Raw genomic sequence first — 23,154 nt, 5'->3', positions numbered from 1 at the left:
CGAATTAGAGCAGGTGTCCAGCACACATGGAAGAAAAATGATACCGAGTGTCCCCAAGCTAGGGTCGTGTTTGTTGTACTAATGAGGACTGTCAAGTCAATAATGAGAATCTTTTCTTCTTTTTCTTTTTTTTAATGCGGCTGTTTTAATTCAATTGGACTGGAGTATGTTTGAGTTCAGACCATCACAACGCCATGGTACGCTGTTGGTCCGATGGGTTGTTAATGTTCAGTGAAATTTCATAGGAAGGCAACAGCCAAGCTAACATCTACGCAGCAAAAATCTAATAAATCTGTAAGATGAAAAATACTTTTTCACTGGACCGCATGGGTTTTGTCATCAGAATGTTTTTAAGTGTGGCAGCGTTCACCTTTTATTTTTTATTCACATTTTAGAGATAAGTTGAGTTTGAAGAAGCTTTCTAGATAAATTGCTTCTCTTCATTGCGCAATTGAGTTATTGCTACTCGAGTAAAACATCTGCGAAAACGTCTGCTGGAGGGCATGTTCATAAAAACAGCTTTGTCTTTACAGTATTATATTTTTATTATTTAAACTGGTTGCAACAATAAATGTGGATTACTTTGCAACCGACGCAACATTGCAAAGCCATAAGGAATGTTGCCCATTGGCGGTGCAGCAGCTGTTTCAGGAATGAGTGAATATGTAAGCAGCAATTTGACTGAATAAAACATCGCAGTGACAGGAAAGCAGGAACAGATGTTCTGTTTTCAAGCTTTCTACCTACGTTTGTGAACCTCAGCGGCTCTCGATGCGACAGTGGCTTGGTGAAAGCTTTTGTGTTCACTCACCAGGATATAAACAGAACTTGTCAAGCACACCGGTGGCCAAACACTGATGGGGAAAGTGCTAACTATCCCTAAAAGACAGCGAATCCCAGTTTTAAAGTGAGATTCACTGTGGGAGTCACAGTAGTTCTGTAGTGTGCCTTTGGAGCGCAGGGCCTGAAAACTCCCGACATCTGTTGCGGTGTCTCATACGCACATGTGCCATATGTGGTCAGATAAGGCCATGTAAGTGATGTGATTATATGTTCAGTAAATTGGATTGAGAGTGATAAGCCAGAGGCTTTCAGAAGCGCAGATATGATCGACTGCCTTGACTCCGCTAATCAGGGACTATGACCGCAGAATAGATTTAGGGTTTCCAGTTATGTAGAAATATGAAATGGACTTTTAACATCTCTAAACACGCATGAATCTTCAGGGAAATTACTTCTATTAATTAGAGTAGAGAGTAGTAGTCCTTCCAAAAAATACGTTGAATACAATGGATTATGATGTCTCTGTAAACAAATTAACACTGCAAAACTATTAATCATTGGCATGGAAATGATCAAGCTCCTTATAATTTATCATCCGACTAACTGACTTACTGCTTAGTGTGACAGGCTTATGCACCAGTAATTTTATTTTTTTGATACATGGTGATTTGAAGTTGATGTTTTAAGCTACCCTTAGCGTGATTTAGCATGGCAAGCATTAGCAGCTGTAAACAACAGCCTCTATGTGCATTCAAGGAGAAGACAGATGCCTTAACGCTGTAATTTCCAACAAAGTCTGAAGGCTCAAATAATAAATTTGGTTTCTCTCTAATATCCAATGATGTTGACTCCGGGTCAAAATGCCCCTTCACCAATTCAATGAAACGTCCCCCAGGGGTCTTGTGACAGTCGGCTCCTTTTCAAACCCGCCAAAAATTAGGTACAAAACAATTCAAACTGCAAAAAGTATTGAATTTAGCCTGAATGAATAGCATTTTTTCTTTTTCTTTTTACCTCTAAACATTTTACGGAAACCGAAAAAACCCCAAAAACTAAATCAACTTTTTCCTTTCAATCATGATTTCACCATAAAAACCCAACACTGCCCCTCCCAATGTCTCCTAATGTCCTTGTATGTCATACAAGTTGACTTTGGTGTGATCACACACAGGCTGTGTGCTTTCAGAGCATTTGAGACAATGAAATCAAAGGCCAGAGATACCTGGGGAATTCCCTGAGGACTTTGTTACCCACACGCATCATAATTTGTCACCAGAAGAAGTCAGACATGGTAAATACGGAAGCAAACAGTGGCTGAAAATGATAGTTTTGAAATGTTGTGACAGTTTTGCGTCACTGAAGTGCATCGCATCACAATCCCACTGCTCTTGGCTCTGATTATGCATCCGAACAGATTTCTCCACAGCGAATGAGCCACGAAATATCATCTTTATTTGTTGTACTTTCTTTTTATTAGCTTCCTTTGTGCTGCTATGATCTTGTGACAATGCAGTTAGCTCTGACTAATTTAAAAATTGATCCATAAATTCATTATTACTTCCGTAAACAGAGAGCTACGTTCTTCTTCCGTGGATGCCGGTCGCTTTGGGGTCGTAAACTGCTCACACTGAAGTCTGATTGTGGTCACATCATTCAGTCATATCTACGAACATGCAAAAGAGATGTGATTTCAGCAAAAAATCAGAATTGAGCATCAAGAACTGCTGTGCGAACGTAGCCTAAGGCATCATTTGACACAAGTTACCATAGGTGATGAGAAGAATCTAAAGGATTTCTCTTTACAGATCTAAGTGGTTTTCTCTAAACTCCCCATGTTGACTTCAACCCACCCCTCTAGTCTATATCAGGACTTTTTAGTGTAAAGCACATGTGTAGAACAGAATTATGATCTGAAAGGGGCTTTTGAGTCTTTTCCCCAGTAATAACATCAACACTGATTGCTTGCGTGGCCTGGTAGTACTTAGGTACAGTATTTGTAGCTTTGGTAAAAGATTGGATTTGTGAATTTCTGACAGGTCAGTCAAAGTGAAATTTAGCTTCATCCGTGAAGTGACCCACTTCTCTGTGCATCTCTAATATACATTATATATTTTTGTCCAGAACTCAAGCCCATTTTTAGTTGACTGTCTCCAGTCTGATTTTCTGGGAACTTCTCTTTTGGACAACAGTATCTTAATTTTACAGGCAACACATGTTTCTGGCGACTCAGATATGATATTACAAATGTTCCGACATAGTTTTTTACTTCTAATCCCTAGATTAGAAGCATCTAATCTGGGGACCAGCGGTTTGTAACTTCAGACAAGTGCGGAGTTGTTGGCTGACAACGCAGCCTCTGTAACCCCCCCATCCCAGAATCCTCCCCCTCTTTGACCTCCTACTCTTCATAGCATCTGGGTTATGCACACATACGGTTAGTCACGGCCTCTGGCCTCCAGGGTGCTCCCTGAGCGCCGTCGTGTGCCACAAGAGAACCCAACAGGGGGAGATAAACCCCCCCAGACACCAACGATGGGGCTATAGGTGGATGGTGGCAGCCACTTTTCCTGCCTTTAATTTCTTTTTCCCACCTCCTGCCTAGCCACACAAAGCCGAGCCTGACTGTACCTCACACAATGAGCTCCTCAGTGCCTCCATTCACTCCTCAAAAGGAGCTTAATCACATGGTGTTAATTGGCTGCGATTAAAACACTTTCCCGTTTCCTCAGCAGATGTGGGGGAAAATTTTTGTCTGCTTGTTCGGCAGCAAACTGATGCTAACAGGCTTTCAAATGGCTTTGGGCCATAAGACACGACGGATCAACTAGTTCTTCTTGATTTGTTTTGTTCTAATAAATACATGGCTGAAAGAACAGCACATTCAGAGCAGTAATTAATCCAAAAGTGTGCAACAAACATGTATGTTTTGCATTTAAGATTAAATTAAAATATGTGATTATCTTCTTATTATTATATTTTAGGCAATAAAATGCTAATTTTCTTATTTAAAACAGGAATTTAATTGTTTATTTGCATTTTTATGTATTTCTAGTATTGCAAAAGAAAAAAGGCTTAAATTAAATATCTACAAAATGTCCCAATTTTCTTAGCCGATTAATCGGTTAATCGTCAAAAATAATCAATTGATTAATCTGCAACTAAAATAATCGTTAACGTCAGGCTTACTAATAATACCAGATAGAATAGTTCATACTTTTTCAGGATACCACAAAGGCAATGCAGCCATGAAAAAACCAATGATAGGCTTGATTCATGTTTTATGAGCTTAATCTAACAGTTCATCCATGATGTATGAGTACAAATCATCCTCCTTGGGGGGAGAGTATCATAATCTCTGACAGCTGTGTCCACCCGCAGGAGGCACGACAGGCATGCGTGCGCGTTGCCGTGCTTAGGACTTGCTCTGCAGGCGTGTTTGTGTCAGGCATACAGTCGCAGAATGTCTTCCATTCAGCGGGTCAGCTGCAGTCTCAGTATGCGGCATATAGCTCGTCAGCTGCAAGACCCGTGTGGATGACAGCTGTCTCTGCCAACACCCTCACCCACCCGCCCCTCCACACCCCTCCACGTTTTTTTTTCTAGCTCTTCGATGTTGCTTGCATTCACCAGGAGGCCTTTCCCCTCCCTACTTAGACGATTAATCAGACAGCAATTATGCAGGGTAATTGGCATTCGATGTTGAAAAATGGCCCCGGGATGATAAACTGATGATATTTGCAGCACGGTTGCTTCCGCTGGTGTCGTCCTCCCGCCTTGCATTCCCAGCAGAGTCAGACCTATTAACTCTGAACCTCTGGGACAGAACGGAGCAAAACCTGGAGGTCATTTTCTGAGTTAAGCCTTCAGTTTGAGTCACAAGTGACGCGAAGCCCTATTAATAGTTGAAACAGGGAACATGGGGAAACACTCTAGACACAATTGTTCAATTTTCACTCAACATATTCCCTCTTTGTCCCTCGGGGACAAAGAGGGAATATGTTCTGACACTCAATTTCCCCACCTACTGGCAGAACGAGGGTACTGCAGAATTACAGAATCAAAATCTGAACAACTCCACCTCATCCTTCTCATTATAAAGTCCTTTGAAAATAGTTTACGGACATTTGTAGCCTTTAAAGGGACAGTATTATGTTTTTTCATAGTGACATTTTATATCTCTATCAAGTAGCTATGTTACCTTCAGTTGTTGTAAAAATGCTATATATATTTATCAAATATAAATATGACTTTGTAATTTAACACGTTGAAATTGCTGTCTCTTTAAGAAACTCCAGCTCTTTCTGAAACTTCCTTCAGGAAGTCATCACAACATGACTCTTCTATTAATCCTTTAACAATGTTTTTTTATTTTATTTTTTATTTTTTTAACCAGCGTTACACTGAGAATTAGCTAGCATAATGAGCTCTGCTGATGTGCAGTTCCACCGGGTGTTTGCTAATTGCTGCTGGCTAGTCTGAAGGAGCTGACTCGGGTGAGGGCTGCTCTCTGACGCAGAAGGACAGAAGTTCGGAAACTGCAGCTCTGGGGAGGAGACACGCCTCAAAGGCGGAAATAGCTCCACCCAGGCTTTTTTGCGCAGCTGAATGGTTGCCATCGAGATTAAAAATTTCTCAAACATGCAGGAAAGAAATGAAGCAGCACTGGAGGTCTGCTTTGTTTTGATGTTTTTGATGAGGGGATAACATTAGAACTGTAAAGCTGAAAAAAAGTGGATTTTACATAACATTGTCCCTTTAAATGAGTGACTTATGTGTTGACACTCTAATCACAAAAGTAAGGATCACTACAGCGTGAAGTCATAGTGCTGACTGCTTCTGTGCCAGGCTCGAGACAACAAGAGGCTGAGAAACAGCCTGTATAATCACATGCAAAGACAATGGGTGGTGTCAGAAGATATTCAGAGGGTTTGAACTAGGATATAAGTGCATTAACTTGTAAAAGTATTTGTCTTCCTTTGGCTTTTTCCACATTTTTGTCACGTTATGTTAAACTTTAGTTCATATTGTTGAAATTTTTGTGACAGAACAACAATGCAAAGTTGTGTATAATTGTAAAGTAAGATGAGAAAGATTAAATGATTGCATTTTGTTAAATAAAAATCTGCAAAGTGAAGTGAAAATTTGCGCTTAGGCCTGTGAGCCAATAACTTGTAGAATTGCCTTTTGCTCCATCAAAAAATGCCAGTTTTTTCCGGCTGTCTATGAGCTTTGAACATCTTGAGATTGAAAGTTTTACCCTCTTTCCTCTTTGTAAACTAGCTCAGCCCCACGAAGGCTGTCTCCACTGGCAAAATTAATTAATTTCCCAGCACGCCTGATGTTTATTGGTAAGCTACAAAGTTGCTGTATGTTTTTGTTTCTTCTTGCCAAACTTTTTTTATTTAAAGGCTTATAGGGCCTCTTTGCTACAGAAAAGATTTTTTTATGTTTACAATGAAAAACCAAGATGTCTAGATTTATGTGGCCTCTCTACATCTATTGTAGGCGGAGTACTTAATTTCCAACCTCAGCATAGAGCTGTTTGGTTGAATGTGTTAGGGATTTGGATGAATACTTTATTCTGACGGGCTAAGTATGGATTTATCAACTTATGAAGCAAATTTTCAGTCTTTAGTTTCAGTAAGGCTTTTATGGAAGTAAATATGTGATTTTTTTAACAAATGAAAATTACAACCATGTACAAATAATGACGATGAAAATTCTTTTAGATTGGAGTAAGTGCAGATATGCAACATTCAAATTTCAGAGGCATTTTTAATTCAAATTCTGATGGCACATATTTACTATCGATTCTAGGCTATTCCTGTTGTCCTTTTCAGAACCTTCCATCCATCCATCCATCCATCCATCCATTCATCCATCCATCCATCCATCCATTCATCCATCCATCCATCCATCCATCCATCCATCCATCCATTCATCCATCCATCCATCCATGGCCAGATTTACTAGGATGTGGGCTCCTGGGCTGCAACCAGTTTTGGTCCCCTATCCACTTACAAAAAATATTTTTCTAATGCAAATTATAGTAAATTCTTAGGTAGCCCTAAACATCAGCAAGTACAAGCTGATACCTTGATGCAGGTTTAATATGCTTTCTAGCCGATAACACCATATTGTTCTCAATAAAATCAACTACAACTTCATAATTTTCAAACATTTAAAATTATTTATACTCATAAAAATGATACATAATAAAACTCACAATCTGGGCCTATGAGTGCAATATAAAGTGTAATGTTTGAAAAAAAGAAAAGAAAAATCTTTACCGCCCCCTTTTGACAAAATTGAGGCCCTGGGTTACTGTCATTTGAAGCCCCCTAGCATCCATCCATCCATCCGTCCGTCCGTCCATCCATCCATCCATCCATCCATCCATCCATCCATCCATCCATCCATGTGAACTGGAAGAGTGAATATTTCCAACACATCACGTTCCATTAAACGTTGTTTAGATTCTTAAACTCTCTTTGAGTCTGAGGCTCACGTAAACAAACCGGCAGATATAGTTTCCAGATGAGCCGCTCCGTCCCACTGGCGTTCCTGTAACTTGTTTTAGCTGAATCAGGTGGTCTGCGATCTGCAGCTTTGCAGAGAAAGACGTTCCCCTGTGCGTGTGTGTATGTGTGTGTTTTCCTGCCTCGTAGTTTCACTTTGTTGTTTTTTGTTGGTTTTTTTTTTGTTTTTTTTGCCATGTCAGTTCTATCTGCTGGCTCAGACAAAAGCAATTATTTTTAGTGCTGCCTCACAACACAACGGGTGGGAACGTCTGGTCTGCTCTGCTCAGGAAATCAGCCCCACACCCTGTGCAGACAATGACATTTAAACACTGAAATAAAATGGGGGGGGGAAAAAAAGGTGGAGAAACGTTTGTCATTTACGGAGACGTAACGTACAAACACCCTCTGCAATTCGACCGCTAAATGTGTTGGGTGTAGAAGTCTGGACGTTTGTTTCTGTGCGGTCAGTGTTTGAGGTTTTTTTTTCTTCTTCTTCTTTCTTAAACGTGGAGGGGCAGACGGAGATTTTGCGGCAGTGGGCCTCTTGGTTCTGTTCTGTCCTGCCCTCCCCTGCACTCTGAGGCAGTGTTTTGGACCGGGGCCCAGGACCGAGCCTAAGGCGCACTACTCCGCTCCAGCCTCTCCAGAGCGCCGACTCACACTGACATTACATCAGCTTGGGAGACATAGTAGACCAGTGTGTGGATGCTCCTTGCAGCTTGTTGCTTCAAAGCAAAACAAAGCGGTCCATGGATTGACTTGTTCCTGAAGACATCATGAGGTCCCGTTGCTAGAGGGGTAGACGCAGTCCGGCCAAGAGAGGAGACTACAGGGGGGCAGGCATGGCCGTGCGCATCATACGTGGACTGGAAGACTTGGTGGCGTCGGGGAGCCAGCTCGTCTGGAGCCTGGCGCACGAGACGCTGAGGACGTGGTACAGTCGTGGGCTGATCCCATGCAGGCGCCTCTTGGAGTCCTGGTTCAGGATAGGAAAATGCTACCAGGTAACGTTCACCTCTTAGGGCAAGAAAATTGTGACAAGCATCTTTTTTAGTTTTGTCACAAATTACGTTCTTATTGCTTAACTTTCCTCGAATCAGCCACTGTTGTTTTCCTCTTCTTTTTTCTGTCATGGCTCATAATTGTGTGCTGTGTTTATTGTTATGAGGACCAGGCTTCCTCCGGTTGAGTCACAAAACCAGATTTTTCTCTTCTTTTCTTTTTTTTTAACAAGAGTCCCTCTGCCTTGCACATATGGCAGTCATTTGAAAAGCAGCACGAAATGTTGTTTGATCTCACTGTCTGCATGGCTGAAAAGGGGAACTTTGAAACGCGTCGATACTGAAACACCTCACCTGAGAGTCAAGAGCTCTCTCTGTTTCGTTCTTAATCGTGTGACAAAACCATCATCACATAGTCTAAGAACTTTGCCAGCATGTTGCCTGCTAAAAGCACCACCTGAAGCTGCATATCATCAAGGTGTTTGTTTTAGGACAGGATAAATTAAAAGTAGGGAAAAGAGAATTTAAGAAATCTCTTACAATATTTCTATGAAGAGGTCGGGAATCAGTGGCTCTTGATATGTCTGCTTAATTTGGTTCCCTTAAAACTTGTTTCCTCTGAGCAGTACGGCACGGGTTTGCTTGGTCGGTAAGCTATTTAATGGTCCGCCATATTCCGGAGAGCGTTGAACTATCACTGACGCACTGGTATGTCTCGTTCTTGTGGCAAGCATCAAAGTTTTATTGCTCCCCAATCAATAGACTGTGTTGTGACACCAGTAGCTCCACCCTAACCCTACAGTACCATCGTCCTATGGATCTACAACTAAACGGGGTGTGGAAAAGGTTAATTGTATGGGCCACTTTTACAACAGAAACTGACAAAATAGCATACAAAACAGCACTGACTGGTGCCTTACCTACCACTCACTGGAAACTGTTCATAAGAATGTATTCAGTATGTTCAGTTAACAGTTTAGACGCCAAGCATCACCAATAATCAGTGAGGTTCCCCAAGGCTCTCTCCTAGGCCTACTTTTGTTTATTATATTAATTAGTCATTTGTATGTTAATTGACTTTGTAAGTGTAATTAAAATTTTGATTATTCACCTAAATGTATTTTTTTTTTACATTAGTTTTTGCTTCCCATGGTAAAGTATGTAATAAAATAATTTAAACTGCTTCTATGTACCATAAAGGAAAAACCCAAACAGTTGATTGGTTAATCTGCACAGAAACCCATCTACAGAACAATCACCTTTTTACAGTATGTTTTAGCCTGCTGAGTGATTCTAGAGCAGTGGTTCTTAACCTTTTTTGAGGTACCGAACCCACCAGTTTCATATGCGCATTCACTGAACCCTTCTGTAGTGATAAATAAAATATGATTCCCCCCCCAAATTCAAGACATAGGGGTGCCCCAACTAGAGTCTAGTTGGGTCACCCCATGATCACTAAGTCTTCTCAAAAGGTAGAGTCTCTGAGAACAGTTCTTCAAAATGTAGTCAGTGTTTTCAGCAAAGTTGAGTTGACTGTCCAGGAACGAGCCAAATTTGCCACAGTTTCAACAGGTTGGCCATCGAGAGAAACTGGAACCACTTTAAGGTCTTGTTTAGATCATTTAATTAGCTCTACATTCTTAAGAGAATGAAAAATTTATAATGAATAATAAAGACTGTCGGAGCTGTTCTAGCTATAACTTCCACTAGCAAAGGTACACAACAGGTCTCTGACAGAAACTGTTGAATTTGTTACCGCCTTTAGATCAGAGGACACAAACGAGCGGTCCGGCTGTACCTGCGGCTTTTAAGTGTGTTGCTCAGGTGAAACTCGCTGTGCGGTTTCTTTACATCAAAGTGATAGAGGCAGCCTAAGCCAGAGTGGAGGGACACGTTGTCTACTTGAGTTTCTCTTCAACATTTACTGTACAAAGTTATTCCCCTCTACTGGAAGGACAATTTGAAAGTAAAATATCAGGAAAGGTTTCATGTAGCTTAAATGTTAGGCTTATATTCTTCTTCACCAACAGACGTATTTGGAAAACAAATATTCTTGACTATAATATGATAATGTGACCCAGTCTCACCCATGGGAAAAATATCTGGTTATAAGTTAAATAACCTGCTAGTGGAGCTAGTATTCAATATTAAGGCATTATTTACTTAAAACAAGGTCCTATATCTTGTTAAAAAGTTTCTTGTAAGTTTTGTTTTATTTCAAGAATACTAAAATAGTTGCTCTAGAAACTTGGTAAGATTTCTAAAAAAGACTTCTAAAGTGTTTCGCAGCCTCTTTACAGGCTTTCTTCCAAGATATCCAAGATGTTATTTAGCTCCATCTATCTTTAGAGAATCAGCTCTAAAGATGTACCCAGCTTTCCTGTGCCCTGCTAAAGAAAAGCATCCCCACATAAAAAATTATGTTTCACCATTGAGATGGGGTGCTCTGTGCAGTGCTAGTTTTCTGCCATGTTTTGCATTTTGGGAAGATTTTAAACTTTCAAGAAGCATTCTCAATGGCTTTCTTTATGACACTCTACCATAAAGGGCACATTTATAGAGTGCAGAATTAATTCATTGCAGTTGGGATAATTTTAGAGTCTCAGAATGAAGGGGTATGTTTTTTTTTTTTTGTTGTTTTTTTAAAAGCTGTCTGGTAGTCGCCACGTCATTTTTTATGTGTTACTTTGTGTTGATTTATTGCATAAAATTGGGCGTACAAATAAAATATCTTGATATTTGTGGTTATTATGTGACAACATTTGGAAAGGTTCAGTTGGTGTGAATATTTTCACACTGTATGCTTAGTTACATCAGCTTGCAATTCTGAGTCACAAAATGACTTTGAAAACACTTTGTTGTTGGCGATTAGCTTGAAATCATTCTGTTGACTCATGACCTTTGTCTCCTTCTCCAAAAGTACATAGAGGCTATTAGTTTCCATTTAGGTTTTTTGTTCTTGCTAATTTTATTAGAGACACTTTTTCTTTTCTCCTGTGAAACACAGAGTTAAAGCTTAGGAGCTCTCAGCCTGTGCAGCTTTCCGAGCTAACAGTTAGCATCATGCTAACTTGGCGTGACCGTGACCTCTGTCGTGTTGTCGAACGCTGCTCGCAGAGATGTCTTTTGTTGCGGTTCAGGGCAATAAAAAAACCCAACAAAGTGGGAAAGCAGCTTGTGCTGCTGTTAAAAGTGAAATGACAGCGTTGCTATGGCACTTAAACACACTCTGGGAAGATTAAGCTTACAAAATAACAATTAACAGGGCGTCCTCTGGCCTTGTGGTTGAAGTAGCTGGACTTCATTGTAGCCATGACTTTCCAGCACTAAAAACCAATTGGCTTAACACTGTGTTTTTCACTGACGTCAGAAAATTAACAGACACAGCGCACACATTCAGAGACGGCAGACAACTTTATGGGTACCAAATGAAAATAAAATTTGCCTAAGAAAATATTTATAAACAGCAGGTCAGAGATCTTTGATGGTGGTTGAAGTAGACCCATAGGCAGAGAGGCAGAGACATGGAGTAGCAATGAAAATAATGATGATAACCAAAAGTTACAGACAGCCAGACGCACACAAAGAAAACTGAAACTGGATTAAACAGGAGGAACCAGCAAGGAGCGTCAGCAGGAGAAGGGTTTGAATACTGTGAGGGTGAATGCTGAAACAAAAGACCTGGACTGATGAGCAGGAAGCAGATTGAGGAGAGAGAGAGAAAGAGGAAGTGACAGGGGAGCAACAGAAGACACGCTGGGGACTAGGAAATGAATCTAACATTAACAAACGACTAAACATAAGAAACGTATTAAAATTAGAGTATTTAAGAGGACTAGACACGAGAAATAAACTGGAATCACTAAGAAAGCACTGAACCACCTTCAATTATGAAGCTATAGTCGATTTCTTTTGAGACAACATGAAGTTAGTAAACCTACAATGCATCATCAGTTCATACTTGCTGATGTATGGGACTATCTAATAATGTAAATACTGTAATTTGCCTTAGAAAAATATTTTTTCTTTAGTGGATAGGGCACTGAAACTGACTCCTGTCCCGGGGCCCACATCCTGTTAAGTCTGGTCCTGTATGGATGGATGGATGGATGGATGGATGTATGGATGGATGGATGGATGGATGGATGGATGGATGGATGGATGGATGGATGGATGGATGGATGGAAAACTGTAGTCATAGGTCTTGATTTAATGACATCTGCTGGTTGGTCTGACCTGTTTTGCTTTGATTAAAAGTCATATTTCGTCATATTTTATTAAATTTGACTGTCCTATATGGGTATCAGATCTAAAATTTAAAAAAAAAATTAGGTTTGAATGCAAAGACTCCAGAAAGAATTATGCAATTAATTAAAATTTTATAAAAGAATTCAGCATTCTGTTTTGTTTCCTGTTTCATCAAGAATCTGTAACTGCCCACAGAACTGATATGCAGCGTTTTTGTAAACAGATGTACAAAGTTTTGTTTACAGGAATAAATTTAAGGTAGAAAGGGACAAAATGGAATTGCATGGATATGAATCGACCTGGATCCTAGAAAAGCCTAACATCGGTTGTTTCTGCTAATTGTGGCAGAGTGTAACCTAAAACTTTTAATTGCCGACAGTACAATGGAAATCCGGTGAATCACTGGAGCAGGATGGCGTTGTGTTTCCGTTTTGTCTCTTAGCAAGAGGACGACGATGAAAATGTGTAAAATCGACTTGTGATCTGGAAGACAAATATCACATTTTTGAGGTTTAAAAAGTTTAAAACCACATCTCTAGAGAAAACTAGAGATTACTTTATAGAAATGATTTCAGTGGATTATTTTTCTTTTTTTGTACTTCCTTTATAGATGACCGAAGGTCGTGTGTGTCAGATTCACCTCCTCGACGGCAGGAAGCTGGAGCTGCTGGTTCAGGTATACAGCTTCGTACTTTCGGTTCTTTTTCAGGGGAAATGGTTTGGTTGACCGGGACTTTGGCTCTCTCACACATGGCGATCTGTTTTCCTTCCTTTGTTTTCTGCTTCCCTTTTATTTTGCCCCCGGACCCCGCAGCCGAAGCTGTTGTCTCGGGAGCTACTGGACCTGGTGGCGTCTCACTTCAACCTGAAGGAGAAGGAATACTTCGGCTTGTGCTTCGTAGACGACAAGTGAGTCGGTTTCATCGCATTTGAAATGATACGAGTAGGGCGTTTGAATTTCCTTTAATCAGAAACGGGAAGGAGGAAGGAGGCTGAGGTAGCAGCGTAGCGTGATATGTGATCTATTATTTTATTGCTGCTCAGTGGCCAGAGTAACTGGCTCCAGCTGGATCGTAAAGTGCTTGATCATGCCTTCTCCAAGACATCGGGGCCACTGGAAATCAAGTTTCTTGTGAGGTGAGTGTTATTACTCTCAGAGCTTGCCAAATGTGAACCAATTGGATGCTTAGGCAAAAAAGATGTGCCGTTCTGTTCGTCAAAAAACTTTGAGCACAGTAGTACAGTAGTGTAGAGACTGCGTGATGAAATCAGGTTCACCTTCAGAGTAGACTCCTGAGATGTGAGCCACATGGTGGGCTGCAGACTTATTTCTATTCTTTGAACTTTACGATGGCTCAACGCAATATATGGTTTTCAACTCTTTTTTTTTTTTTACAAATAGAAATTTGAAAAGTGTGGTGGAAGAACCAGCAGGATAAGCCAAAAATCTGGCTTATTTTTTTTATATATTTTTTTTTTGCTACCAGAGTAGCAAAACAAAAAACAAAATAAAACAAAAAAACAACAGCAACAAAAAACTAACACTGCGCACCACCCTGAACACGGTAGTCCTATTTTGGAAACTGGCGGTGGGAGCACTTTGACTTGGTGTCGGACTGAGAAAAAGAGAATGGAGCAACGACTTAAAAGAATTGAGTTAATTTCTTACATGTAATCGAATTAAAACTTAATTTGTCTACTTGAAACAGAGCTTACTGGTTTACTTTTTTCACTGTGTAACCCCAATAAAGTACATTGGGATGACAGACGTGATTTACACTAAAAAATGGCACAATATGAAGAAAAAAAAATACATATATGAGTAAATAACTGTATAAATTTTTAAATTTATGAAGGTGTCTAGTACTTCTTTTTAAATAGTCAAAAATATATGAATCCCTTCATAGATCAACTCCCCAAACTAACCTCTTTCCTCTACAAGTGCCAGTAAACAAGGTAGTGCTCCTTTGAGATCAGTAACATCAATCAACCAGCAGGTGGCGGTGATGTAGCACAATGAATGTCTTCCTGTTAGATTCCCAAACAATGCGGCCAGATTTAAACAAGATGATCTGTGGATCTGTGAATAAACACTTGCACATAGATGAAAACTGATCTTTTATTTATTAATTTTTGTTGTTGTTTTGCTGATAAAAAAATATCTTTGCAGGTTTTATGTTGAGAAGATCACCCTGTTGAAAGAGAATACGACTGTGGAGCTTTTCTTCTTAAACGCTAAATCTTTAGTGTTTAATGTAAGTGATTTAAAGCAGTGTGACATTTATCTGTTATGTTTGTTTAATGTGGAATATTTTTTTAATTAAATGTCATTGTGCTAATAATCTTTTTGGGTGGGTGCCCTGTGAAATTATTGATAATTTAGCGCAAGTTAGCATTAGCTACTTTGAGTAAGACTTTGGATTCTTTGACCTCGTCTGTCAACAAATTAGATATAATATGTTTGTTATCTTTTTCTACAATATGGTTATTTCACTTGAGAATTAACTAAAAGGCATTTATTTCAATCCAAATATTACTTGTTTTATTATTCCTGGTTGGTTATAGTTTTTTTAAAACCATTCGACTTCAGGTATATAATTCCAATGGACGTCTTTCACTTCCAAATCATGAAGTGAAGTTACCAATTTATTTCAAACATGAAAGAAATATAAAATCACACACATGAACTAGGAATGCAAAAGATACATATTTTTGTACTACAATTAACATGCTCAAAAAGGAGTAGGAAGAAGAAAGAAACTTGTGAACTCCTACCAAATAAACTCATACAAAATTTTAAGATGGATCTTCATTATTAAATAATTAAGCATTTGTCTCAGGAATTGCTCTTTAAAAAGTGTTTACAAAGTTTCTCAAAATTATTACTAAATACTATGCTTTCTTGTTGCAATTGGGTGCTGCATTTAAGGTTCGAGAGATTTTATAGTAGTTTGCTTTTTTTTTAGTAAAGTAGAAAGTAAAGATTACGCTCTAAAGTCTGAAAGGTGCAACAATATAAACTTTAGAAAGTTAAGAGGAAACGCAAGTAAACGTTTCTGGTTTGGATTGTCGATAATTAATCCTTAGTAAGTGGAAATAAAACTTTTACGAGACGCACGTGAAGGCAGCATGAGATCAAACGTTGTAGGGTGTGCAGTTTTTTTCGCGGGGAGAGCTGACTGGTCACCATGGGAGACGGAGACTGTTGAACCTGCTTAGGGACCGTACCACTTTACCGAGGGGGCTTTAACTCTGAGCAGAACCTTAAACTAGTCCGTCTGTCCCGCATTGTGGATTTCATTTTTTTATTTGTAATTCCAAGATAACTCAAAAGAAGAGAAGAGACAGTTAAAACGTCTTCATAGCCGCATGAAACACCGAAATGTTCCTGCAGCGGTGGTTCAGTCGGTAACGGTGGGACCGAGGTACGGTCTCGAAGTATGGGACGGGAGGGTTTTCTCTCGAGTCAAGTGTTTGAGACAGTCAGCGCTGTGTGTGTGTGTTTTTAAAAAGCTTGCTGTTTTTCGCCTCCTTTCCCGACAGGAAACCATTGAAGTGGAGAGCGAACATGTTTTCAAGTTAGCCGCTTTCGCATTGCAGGTAAGAAAGAGTTTTTTTGTTTGTTTTTTTTGTCGCAACCTCTCTTGGTCGTAATGTCACTCACCCCCTTCAATGTGAAAGAGGACGGACGAAACATTTGAAAACGTTTGTCTGTTGGGGGTCTCTAGTCGGTTAACTCCTCTCACAGGACTTGGAGCTATTCCTTTAGAAAAGAAAGGATAGGAAAACACAAACACGTTCGAGCTTTTTACTGGTAAAGTGCTGTTTAATCCTGTCTTCACTCACTGAATTATTCCTATTTTTTAAAGGAGGCCAAAGGAGATTATTCCAGGTAAGAAATTCTTATTTTCCCCTTTCATAATTTTGAATGCATTTACAGCCACGTTTCATTTGTATTAAACAAAGTATGAATAAGTTTTCCTGTTAAATAAGCATGTTACCTTTAATTAGGCAAAAGGTTCCCTGTGCAGTGTTGATTTAGTTTTTTTAAAAACTATGTGCAAACAAAAACTATTGACATATGCTGTTAATCAATAGGATTACAGAGTGGAGACAAAAGCCCTGCACAATTTCCAATGCATTTGTACGTGTAGTGTATAAAGAAGCAGTGTTTGGTCTGCGCTCTGTAATATCAGTAATAGCTATCTGTTAATGTACAACCTTACTGGCTCAGATTTCATTGTAGCTTAAACCTGCGCTCAGTTAATAATTGCCTTAATTTTGGCTTGTGACATTGAGCCTTATCCCTTGTTGGCTCTCTGCCATCTATTTGTGGTCTACATACTATGCCCACAGTGACTTATGAAAGTATTCACTCCCCTTGAAGTGTCTATTCATTGTAAAAACTTACAGCATTTACAACCCCAAACCAGTGTATTTTAATATGATTTTTATGCGATGTAGTGCGTTGTTGTAAAGTGGAAGACAATTGGATCAAATGTATAATTTTAACAGTCACTTCTTAAAAACATCTTTTGGTGACAGACTGAGTGTAGTCTGCATATATATTTGTAGAAAACCAATCATCTCCAGGGTGTAACATTTAGTGGCAGCATCATGCTGTGTGGATTCTTTTTTTTAGTACAGACAGGATGTGTGGTCAGGGTTCATGGGAAGCTTGTTCGAGCCTGATAAAGGGCTATCTTGGGGAAAAAAACCCAGTTAGATCAGTGGTGCCCAAAGTCGGTCCTTGGGAGCTGGCGTCCTGTGTGTTTTAGTTCTCTCCCTGATGGTAGAAACAACCTTCTCAGCATGTCAGTGTTGGTCTTATTGCTCTAATGAGCCTTCATTTGATCCAGGTGCGTTAAACCAGGGAGAGAACGAAAACATGCAGGATGCCGGCCCTTCAGGATCGACTTTGGGCACCACTGGGTTAGAGGCTGCAAAAGTATTCAAGACTGAAGTAGTCGCTAAGCAATAAACCAATTCATAGCATGATAAATTAAAAGGAGCTTGACAATTTCTATCCTGGTGATTAATATTTTTTGATGGGCAATTTCATTCATGATTTCGGTTGTGTGTGATTTCCATTTCTGTTTTACTTTGGTGTTTTTGATCCTTTTTTAGTTTTTGTATATTTAAAATATTTTCCAATTCCAGTTTACAAAATGAAACTTTATTGATCTATGAGATGGCGAATTTGCAGTATAATGTGATTGTCGTTACATCACTTGAAAATGGTAATATTAAAAGCAATATTAACATTTATTGTAATAATTTCAAGGACAATTTATTGTCTAGTAAAATTTGTTGTCATGACTGGCCTAGTTGTCGTGTTCAAATTTGTACTTAAATAATAAGTAATAATAATTTTTCTTTCACATTTATTGAACACTACTTTGCCTTGGTCAAACTTTTGAAATTTGTTGTTTAAAATGACAAAATGTGAAAGGGTGTTGAGGGTTACAAAGAATTAATAAAAATGTCAATTTCTAGATGTTCTAATAGAAAAAAAAAATCTGCAGCTGTGAAACCAAAACTTACTTCTACATTGTGTTTCCTCAGGGATCCCATGAGTTATTAATGCACATCCCACCTTCAACATGTGGAGTCCAGTCAATTGATTTCAACACGTTGCGGTTGCACAGCCTCTTACTAAATGCCACATACAGTTTAGGAGACACGTGTCTGGACAAAAAGGACGGTGTGTGCATGATTTGGTCGATGACACTGGTGTTAGAGTCTGTATGAAACCTCCACAGCCTGTTCAGTAATGGTGATGTTTTCACAGTTGACCTGCTGATAATGTTTGGTGGTATTTTTCTTTTGCCAATCATAGAAGTGAAGGGCATTAGTAAACAGTGATCAGGCTGATCAGCCAAACCCGTGTTGTCTCTCTGCCTCAGAAGGCTTCAATATTCATTATGCAAACACAAGCATTTGTCCGTGGCAAGGAATGTTGTGCATGTAGCCGCGAGTGGCGAAATGTGCAAAAGTGAAAATGCAGTTTGTCCTCTTGTTACACTATCGCCTTTTGTTCTCCTGCAAAGAGGAAAAAACTTGGCAGCATCTGCTTGTGCTCATTAAACAAGCACAACTGAGCTGGTGAGTAGTTAGTACGCATCCCTGTAGTGTGTTCACTCAGCATATTTTATTTTTTTTTTTAAAGTAACATCCTCAGCTCCAAAGGTTCACCCTGTAACGGCTGAACTTTCACTTCATGTGGGAGTCGGGATGGGCCGCACTTTGTCCAGACTCTGAAAACACAATAAAAGATGAGACGCCAAGTGTTCTGGTAAAATTCATTAAGGCGTGGTTCCATCCAAACCAAAGCTGTCGTTGTTGGCTTTTTAATGTTGTTCTTTGCATGAAATTATTTAGGTTTTAGACTAACACAAATCACTACATTCCTCTGAGAGGGATGGAAAAGTAAATATGGTTTTCAATAGTGTTCCGTCCCCTTTAATCCAATGCAGCTAATTGCTAGCAGATTGCCAAAATGTGGCTTTTACAGAAGATTGGAAAGAAGAAGTCCAGTTTACACAGCAAACATGTAGGAGACGGTCATCTGAGCAGATTTGAGACCAAAATGTAACTCTTTGGTCGACATGGAAGACTTTCTATGTGTAGGAAAACTAACTAAAAACGCTGCTCAGAGTTGATGGGAAGAGGAATGAATGGGAGCCTGAGATAAGAACCGTGAACAAACAGCCAGATCTGCAACATTATGCTTTAGATCACCGGTCTGCAACTTTAACTACACAAAGAGCCATTTCTGCCTGCCCTCAGTCCAGCCAAATAAAACTCGTTTACAGCTGCAAATGTTAAAGTTTTGAAAAAGACTCAAACTTCATAGAAAAGTTTGAGTCTCAAATCAATAGAAAATTTGTTGTAATTTGTATTTGTAGTTTTTGGTTCTAGAAATTGAAACCTTTCCAAAAAGAGTATGGATACATTTGTTTCAATGGGAAAGTTGATACAGTTGTAACAAAAGCGTAGATCTAGTTTCTTGTAAAGAAAGAAGGATTCTCATGTCTTCTTCTGTGGTTTTTGTGTTGTTTCCTTCAGTAGTTCTTGGTGCAGCGCCACCACAGGCCGAGCGGAGGTGGGGCGGGGGGACAACTTTTTCAATTAGTTTGGATTGTTTGATACAGCAGCACCTGAAAATGTAGCAAATGTTGCAGTTTTGGTTCCCAATCAAACCAAGTGTACTGAACTATCTGATTTGAAAACACCCGCAGGGTCAATCTGTTGTGGAAGTTCAGTGCAAACGTCCCATGAAAAAACTGGGAAAAGTAACATACATAAAGATATATTTAAAAAATATTAATTATTTATCAGTTTTAGATAAAGTATTTAAGAGCCGTTGTGGAAGGTCCAAAGAGTCGCAGACTGCAGATCAAAACCTATTCATGTTAGACTTACAGCGGCATTTAAAGTGGAAGGCGGGTCTTTAAGGTGTTGACTCAGTAGTGCTGAATACAATCAAATTCCATAATTTTCAGACTTTTATTTGTAAAAGCTTTGAAAGCCATCATTTTCATTTTCTTGCAATTCATAATTACATGCTACTTTGGTGTGGCCTGTTAGATAAAAGCCCAATAAAATCCTGACTGAGCTACATCAGGCTTGTTGCAATACTTTGTTGCCTAGCAGCAAGAAAGTCCTACGTTAGAATCCTGGCCTCAGGTTTTTATGCAACGAGTTAGCAGATAGAGGATGAACTTTATTATAATATACCTGCACACATAGCTGGACAATAAATCTGCAACAGTATACCAATCAATATAATATCAATAGAAAATTAGTTTGAATATTCAACAATTTCACTGAACTCCGATCTAGAACCACATAGCATTCTGGGGGATGTTAGCAGAAGAAAGGCTTTAGGCTCTCAACTTCTCACAGTGAGTTAGTTGATGTGGGTGGCATCAACTAACTCACTCACTCACTCTTTGGTTACCTAGCAACAACCTGTTGAGTAATTTGCAAAGCTGCAGTTTCAGGTTTTGCCACCATGCATCATAACTGCTTAAATACAAAAAACATCAGATATTTAAAACAAAATAATAATAATAATAATAATCAATAATTATCGATATGAAACGCTTACATTCTGATATGTTTTTCAGCCATGAGGTAATAGTTTCTACCATATAATCTCTTATTTTCCTTTTAAAAAAACGTTGACTAGGTCAAAATAATGTTGTTTCTTGGATCCTCTTACTTCAGGAAACAACACTGTCCTGTGGAAGTGTTTTTCACTCTCGTCAGCGATCCTCTTTTATCCCGACTTCTTGTGAAAACAGACCCAGTGAATTCCCGTGAATCATCCAGTCTAAATACGACTCCCCTACCCCGTATCCACGGCGGCTCCTACAGCAGGAGATTAGCTGTGGAGGAGTCGTGGAGGTCTCCTTTGCCTAAGAGGGATGAGCCAGACCCCCTGTCCAATTGCAGACAAGTTGGCGTCAAGGGGCCCGACTGTAGTCGTGTTATTGTTATGGTGTGGCCCAACACCCCCCACTCTCCATTCCCCAAACCCAACCCTCCTCCCCGCTGTGGGGCTGAATTAATGCACCGCCAGGTTGCTCATTGTTCTTTATCTGCATTGTCTTCCGGTGCTTTACTTATTTACACTTTACTGCTATTGGTTTCACCACCTGCCACTGTAATCCAGAGCTGAGTGCAACATGCTGCAGTCCCTTCCGTGGGGGTTGCTTTGAGGGACCGGGGGAATTGTAGGAAAACAGAGGACTGATTGATGCCTTTAATTACGCCATAAGAGCAACCAGGGAATTTTTTTTCTTATTCATGTATAATTGTACTCACTCTCAAATATAGGCTTCAGAAGTTCGTTTGTCCCTACACACACACACACACACACACATGCATACACACACACACACGCATATATATATAAAATACTGCTTGTGATTTGAAATTATCTTCAGTAATTCAACATTTCCCACACATGCACTGGCATTCCACCCAGTTCTTGTCCACAGTTCTATTTGCAGGTGTGGCCTGTAATTAGTGGCTCATTCACATCAACCAGCTCTCTCATTGTGCTCCCTCTGGAGTCCCCCCTGGCTCCCCCAACCAAGGCCTGTGGAAGAGCTGACACATGAGCATTATCTCTCCCACACTGGGCAGACTGCGCTGGGCCGGGCCGGGCCCCGCCGCACCGGGCGTAGCAATCGCCCCCATGCTGCTGGAAGATAACAGACGTAGTAATGAATTCCAGACTGCTGACACGGCAAACTCTGCTGCGGAGTAGATCACCCCAACAACGCCGGGGCCAGAGCGCCCCGTAAAAAACGCACACCATCAAACAGTTAGCCAAGTGCCGTGGCAGCAAAACTCAGCCAACCAAGGAGAGGGAGCCGCAGGGGAGAGTGGCCTCAAGACTGCTTTTTGTTTAGTAAGCTGGTTCACATAACTGGATCATTATATTTCTGGTCGACCATGTTGGAGGCGATGCTAAATTACATCAATGAGAGATCAATTGAGGCTCATAAAGTAAGCTTCAGGTCATTCACCTTTTATAAAGACACTCTGGCTTGTTTTTCATGGTGGTCTGAGGAGGCAGCATGCAGTTGATGTGGGTGGGAATGAGCTTGACTTGGTTGGACGTTATGCCACTTCACAGTTTCCTCTTAGTGAGGTTATGAATGTAAAATTTTATCACATTATGATGCACATTTAGTGCCATTTATGATAAAAACAACAATAAAATGTAAACAAAATTAAAGACAGTAACCTATAGGGGCGAGTAAAAATTAGAGATGCACCGATCCCTTAATGATCTCTGTAAATTGAAAATACTTCTAGATCTGGCAGATCTGTTCAGGCTAATTCTATTGTTTGTGCTCTGAGCGACAAAGAGCTCTAAATATATTTTACATATGTAGAATTTTTAACTTCAATTTCTGAACCATTTGAAAAAAGGTTTATTGAAGTTGATTTTTACATGTTTGACCAATATGTACAATGGTTTATTTGACATTGGCTGTTATACTCCTAATTGCACTGACTGAACCAATTAAAGTTGTGTTTGTACATTTTTGTCCAAGCTTGTGAGGCTATTGGTATATTTAAGCATGCTGGACTGGTGCAGAGTTTTCAAAAAGATTTTAAATTCAGTACATTTATGTCTGTTCATTAAAAACAAAAACATTTTAAGTCAATTCAGCGCAGTTTTTCTGTATTGGATCGATATTGGCTGATACTGAACCTCGTATATCTGTATCGATATCGGAAGTGAAAAAAAAGTGGATCGGTTCATCCCTAGCAAAAATATCGATTCATCAATGCGTTGCAATAATTTTTATTTATTTATTTTTTTCAATTCAATATCAATTTGGGTGAACCTGTGAATCTCGCTATGTCATCTCTGTGTCACATATGAAACACCTGGATACAAAGTTGTGAAGTATTTAAAGAACACAGAATCAAATCTATTTGTGACCCAAAGAATTGAAATTGACTTGAATTGTGAGGTTCGTAACAATACCCAGCCCGAGTCTACGGGGATTTAAATCCATCATTGTTTACAGTCGGAGGCTTAGACAGACTGTCTCTAAAAATAAAACCTGTTA

The 23,154-nt window shown here is 39.6% G+C and overlaps 1 protein-coding gene across 5 annotated transcripts in view; it reads left to right on the top strand.

Annotated features, from left to right (window-relative positions):
* frmd4ba (FERM domain containing 4Ba) overlaps window positions 1-23,154 on the top strand; it is a 57,431-nt gene that overhangs the window by 12,324 nt on the left and 21,953 nt on the right. For 2 of the 5 annotated variants that reach the window (XM_016678334.1, XM_016678335.1), the window contains exons 1-7: window positions 7,748-8,308; window positions 13,164-13,229; window positions 13,368-13,462; window positions 13,598-13,690; window positions 14,724-14,808; window positions 16,097-16,153; window positions 16,423-16,445. In XM_016678334.1, the coding sequence (XP_016533820.1) occupies window positions 8,147-8,308; window positions 13,164-13,229; window positions 13,368-13,462; window positions 13,598-13,690; window positions 14,724-14,808; window positions 16,097-16,153; window positions 16,423-16,445 (581 nt within the window). In that variant the 5' untranslated portion in view covers window positions 7,748-8,146. Of the gene's footprint in view, window positions 1-7,747; window positions 8,309-13,163; window positions 13,230-13,367; window positions 13,463-13,597; window positions 13,691-14,723; window positions 14,809-16,096; window positions 16,154-16,422; window positions 16,446-23,154 lie in introns of those variants that run through there. The other 3 variants (XM_007565602.2, XM_007565601.2, XM_016678336.1) reach the window with 3 other exon arrangements.

The sequence above is a fragment of the Poecilia formosa genome, unplaced genomic scaffold (assembly GCF_000485575.1).
Source record: "Poecilia formosa unplaced genomic scaffold, Poecilia_formosa-5.1.2 Scaffold180, whole genome shotgun sequence".
NCBI classification, from domain to species: domain Eukaryota; kingdom Metazoa; phylum Chordata; class Actinopteri; order Cyprinodontiformes; family Poeciliidae; genus Poecilia; species Poecilia formosa.
The sequence above is the reverse complement of the archived record's forward strand: the minus strand, read 5'-3'. Positions and strand labels throughout refer to the sequence as shown.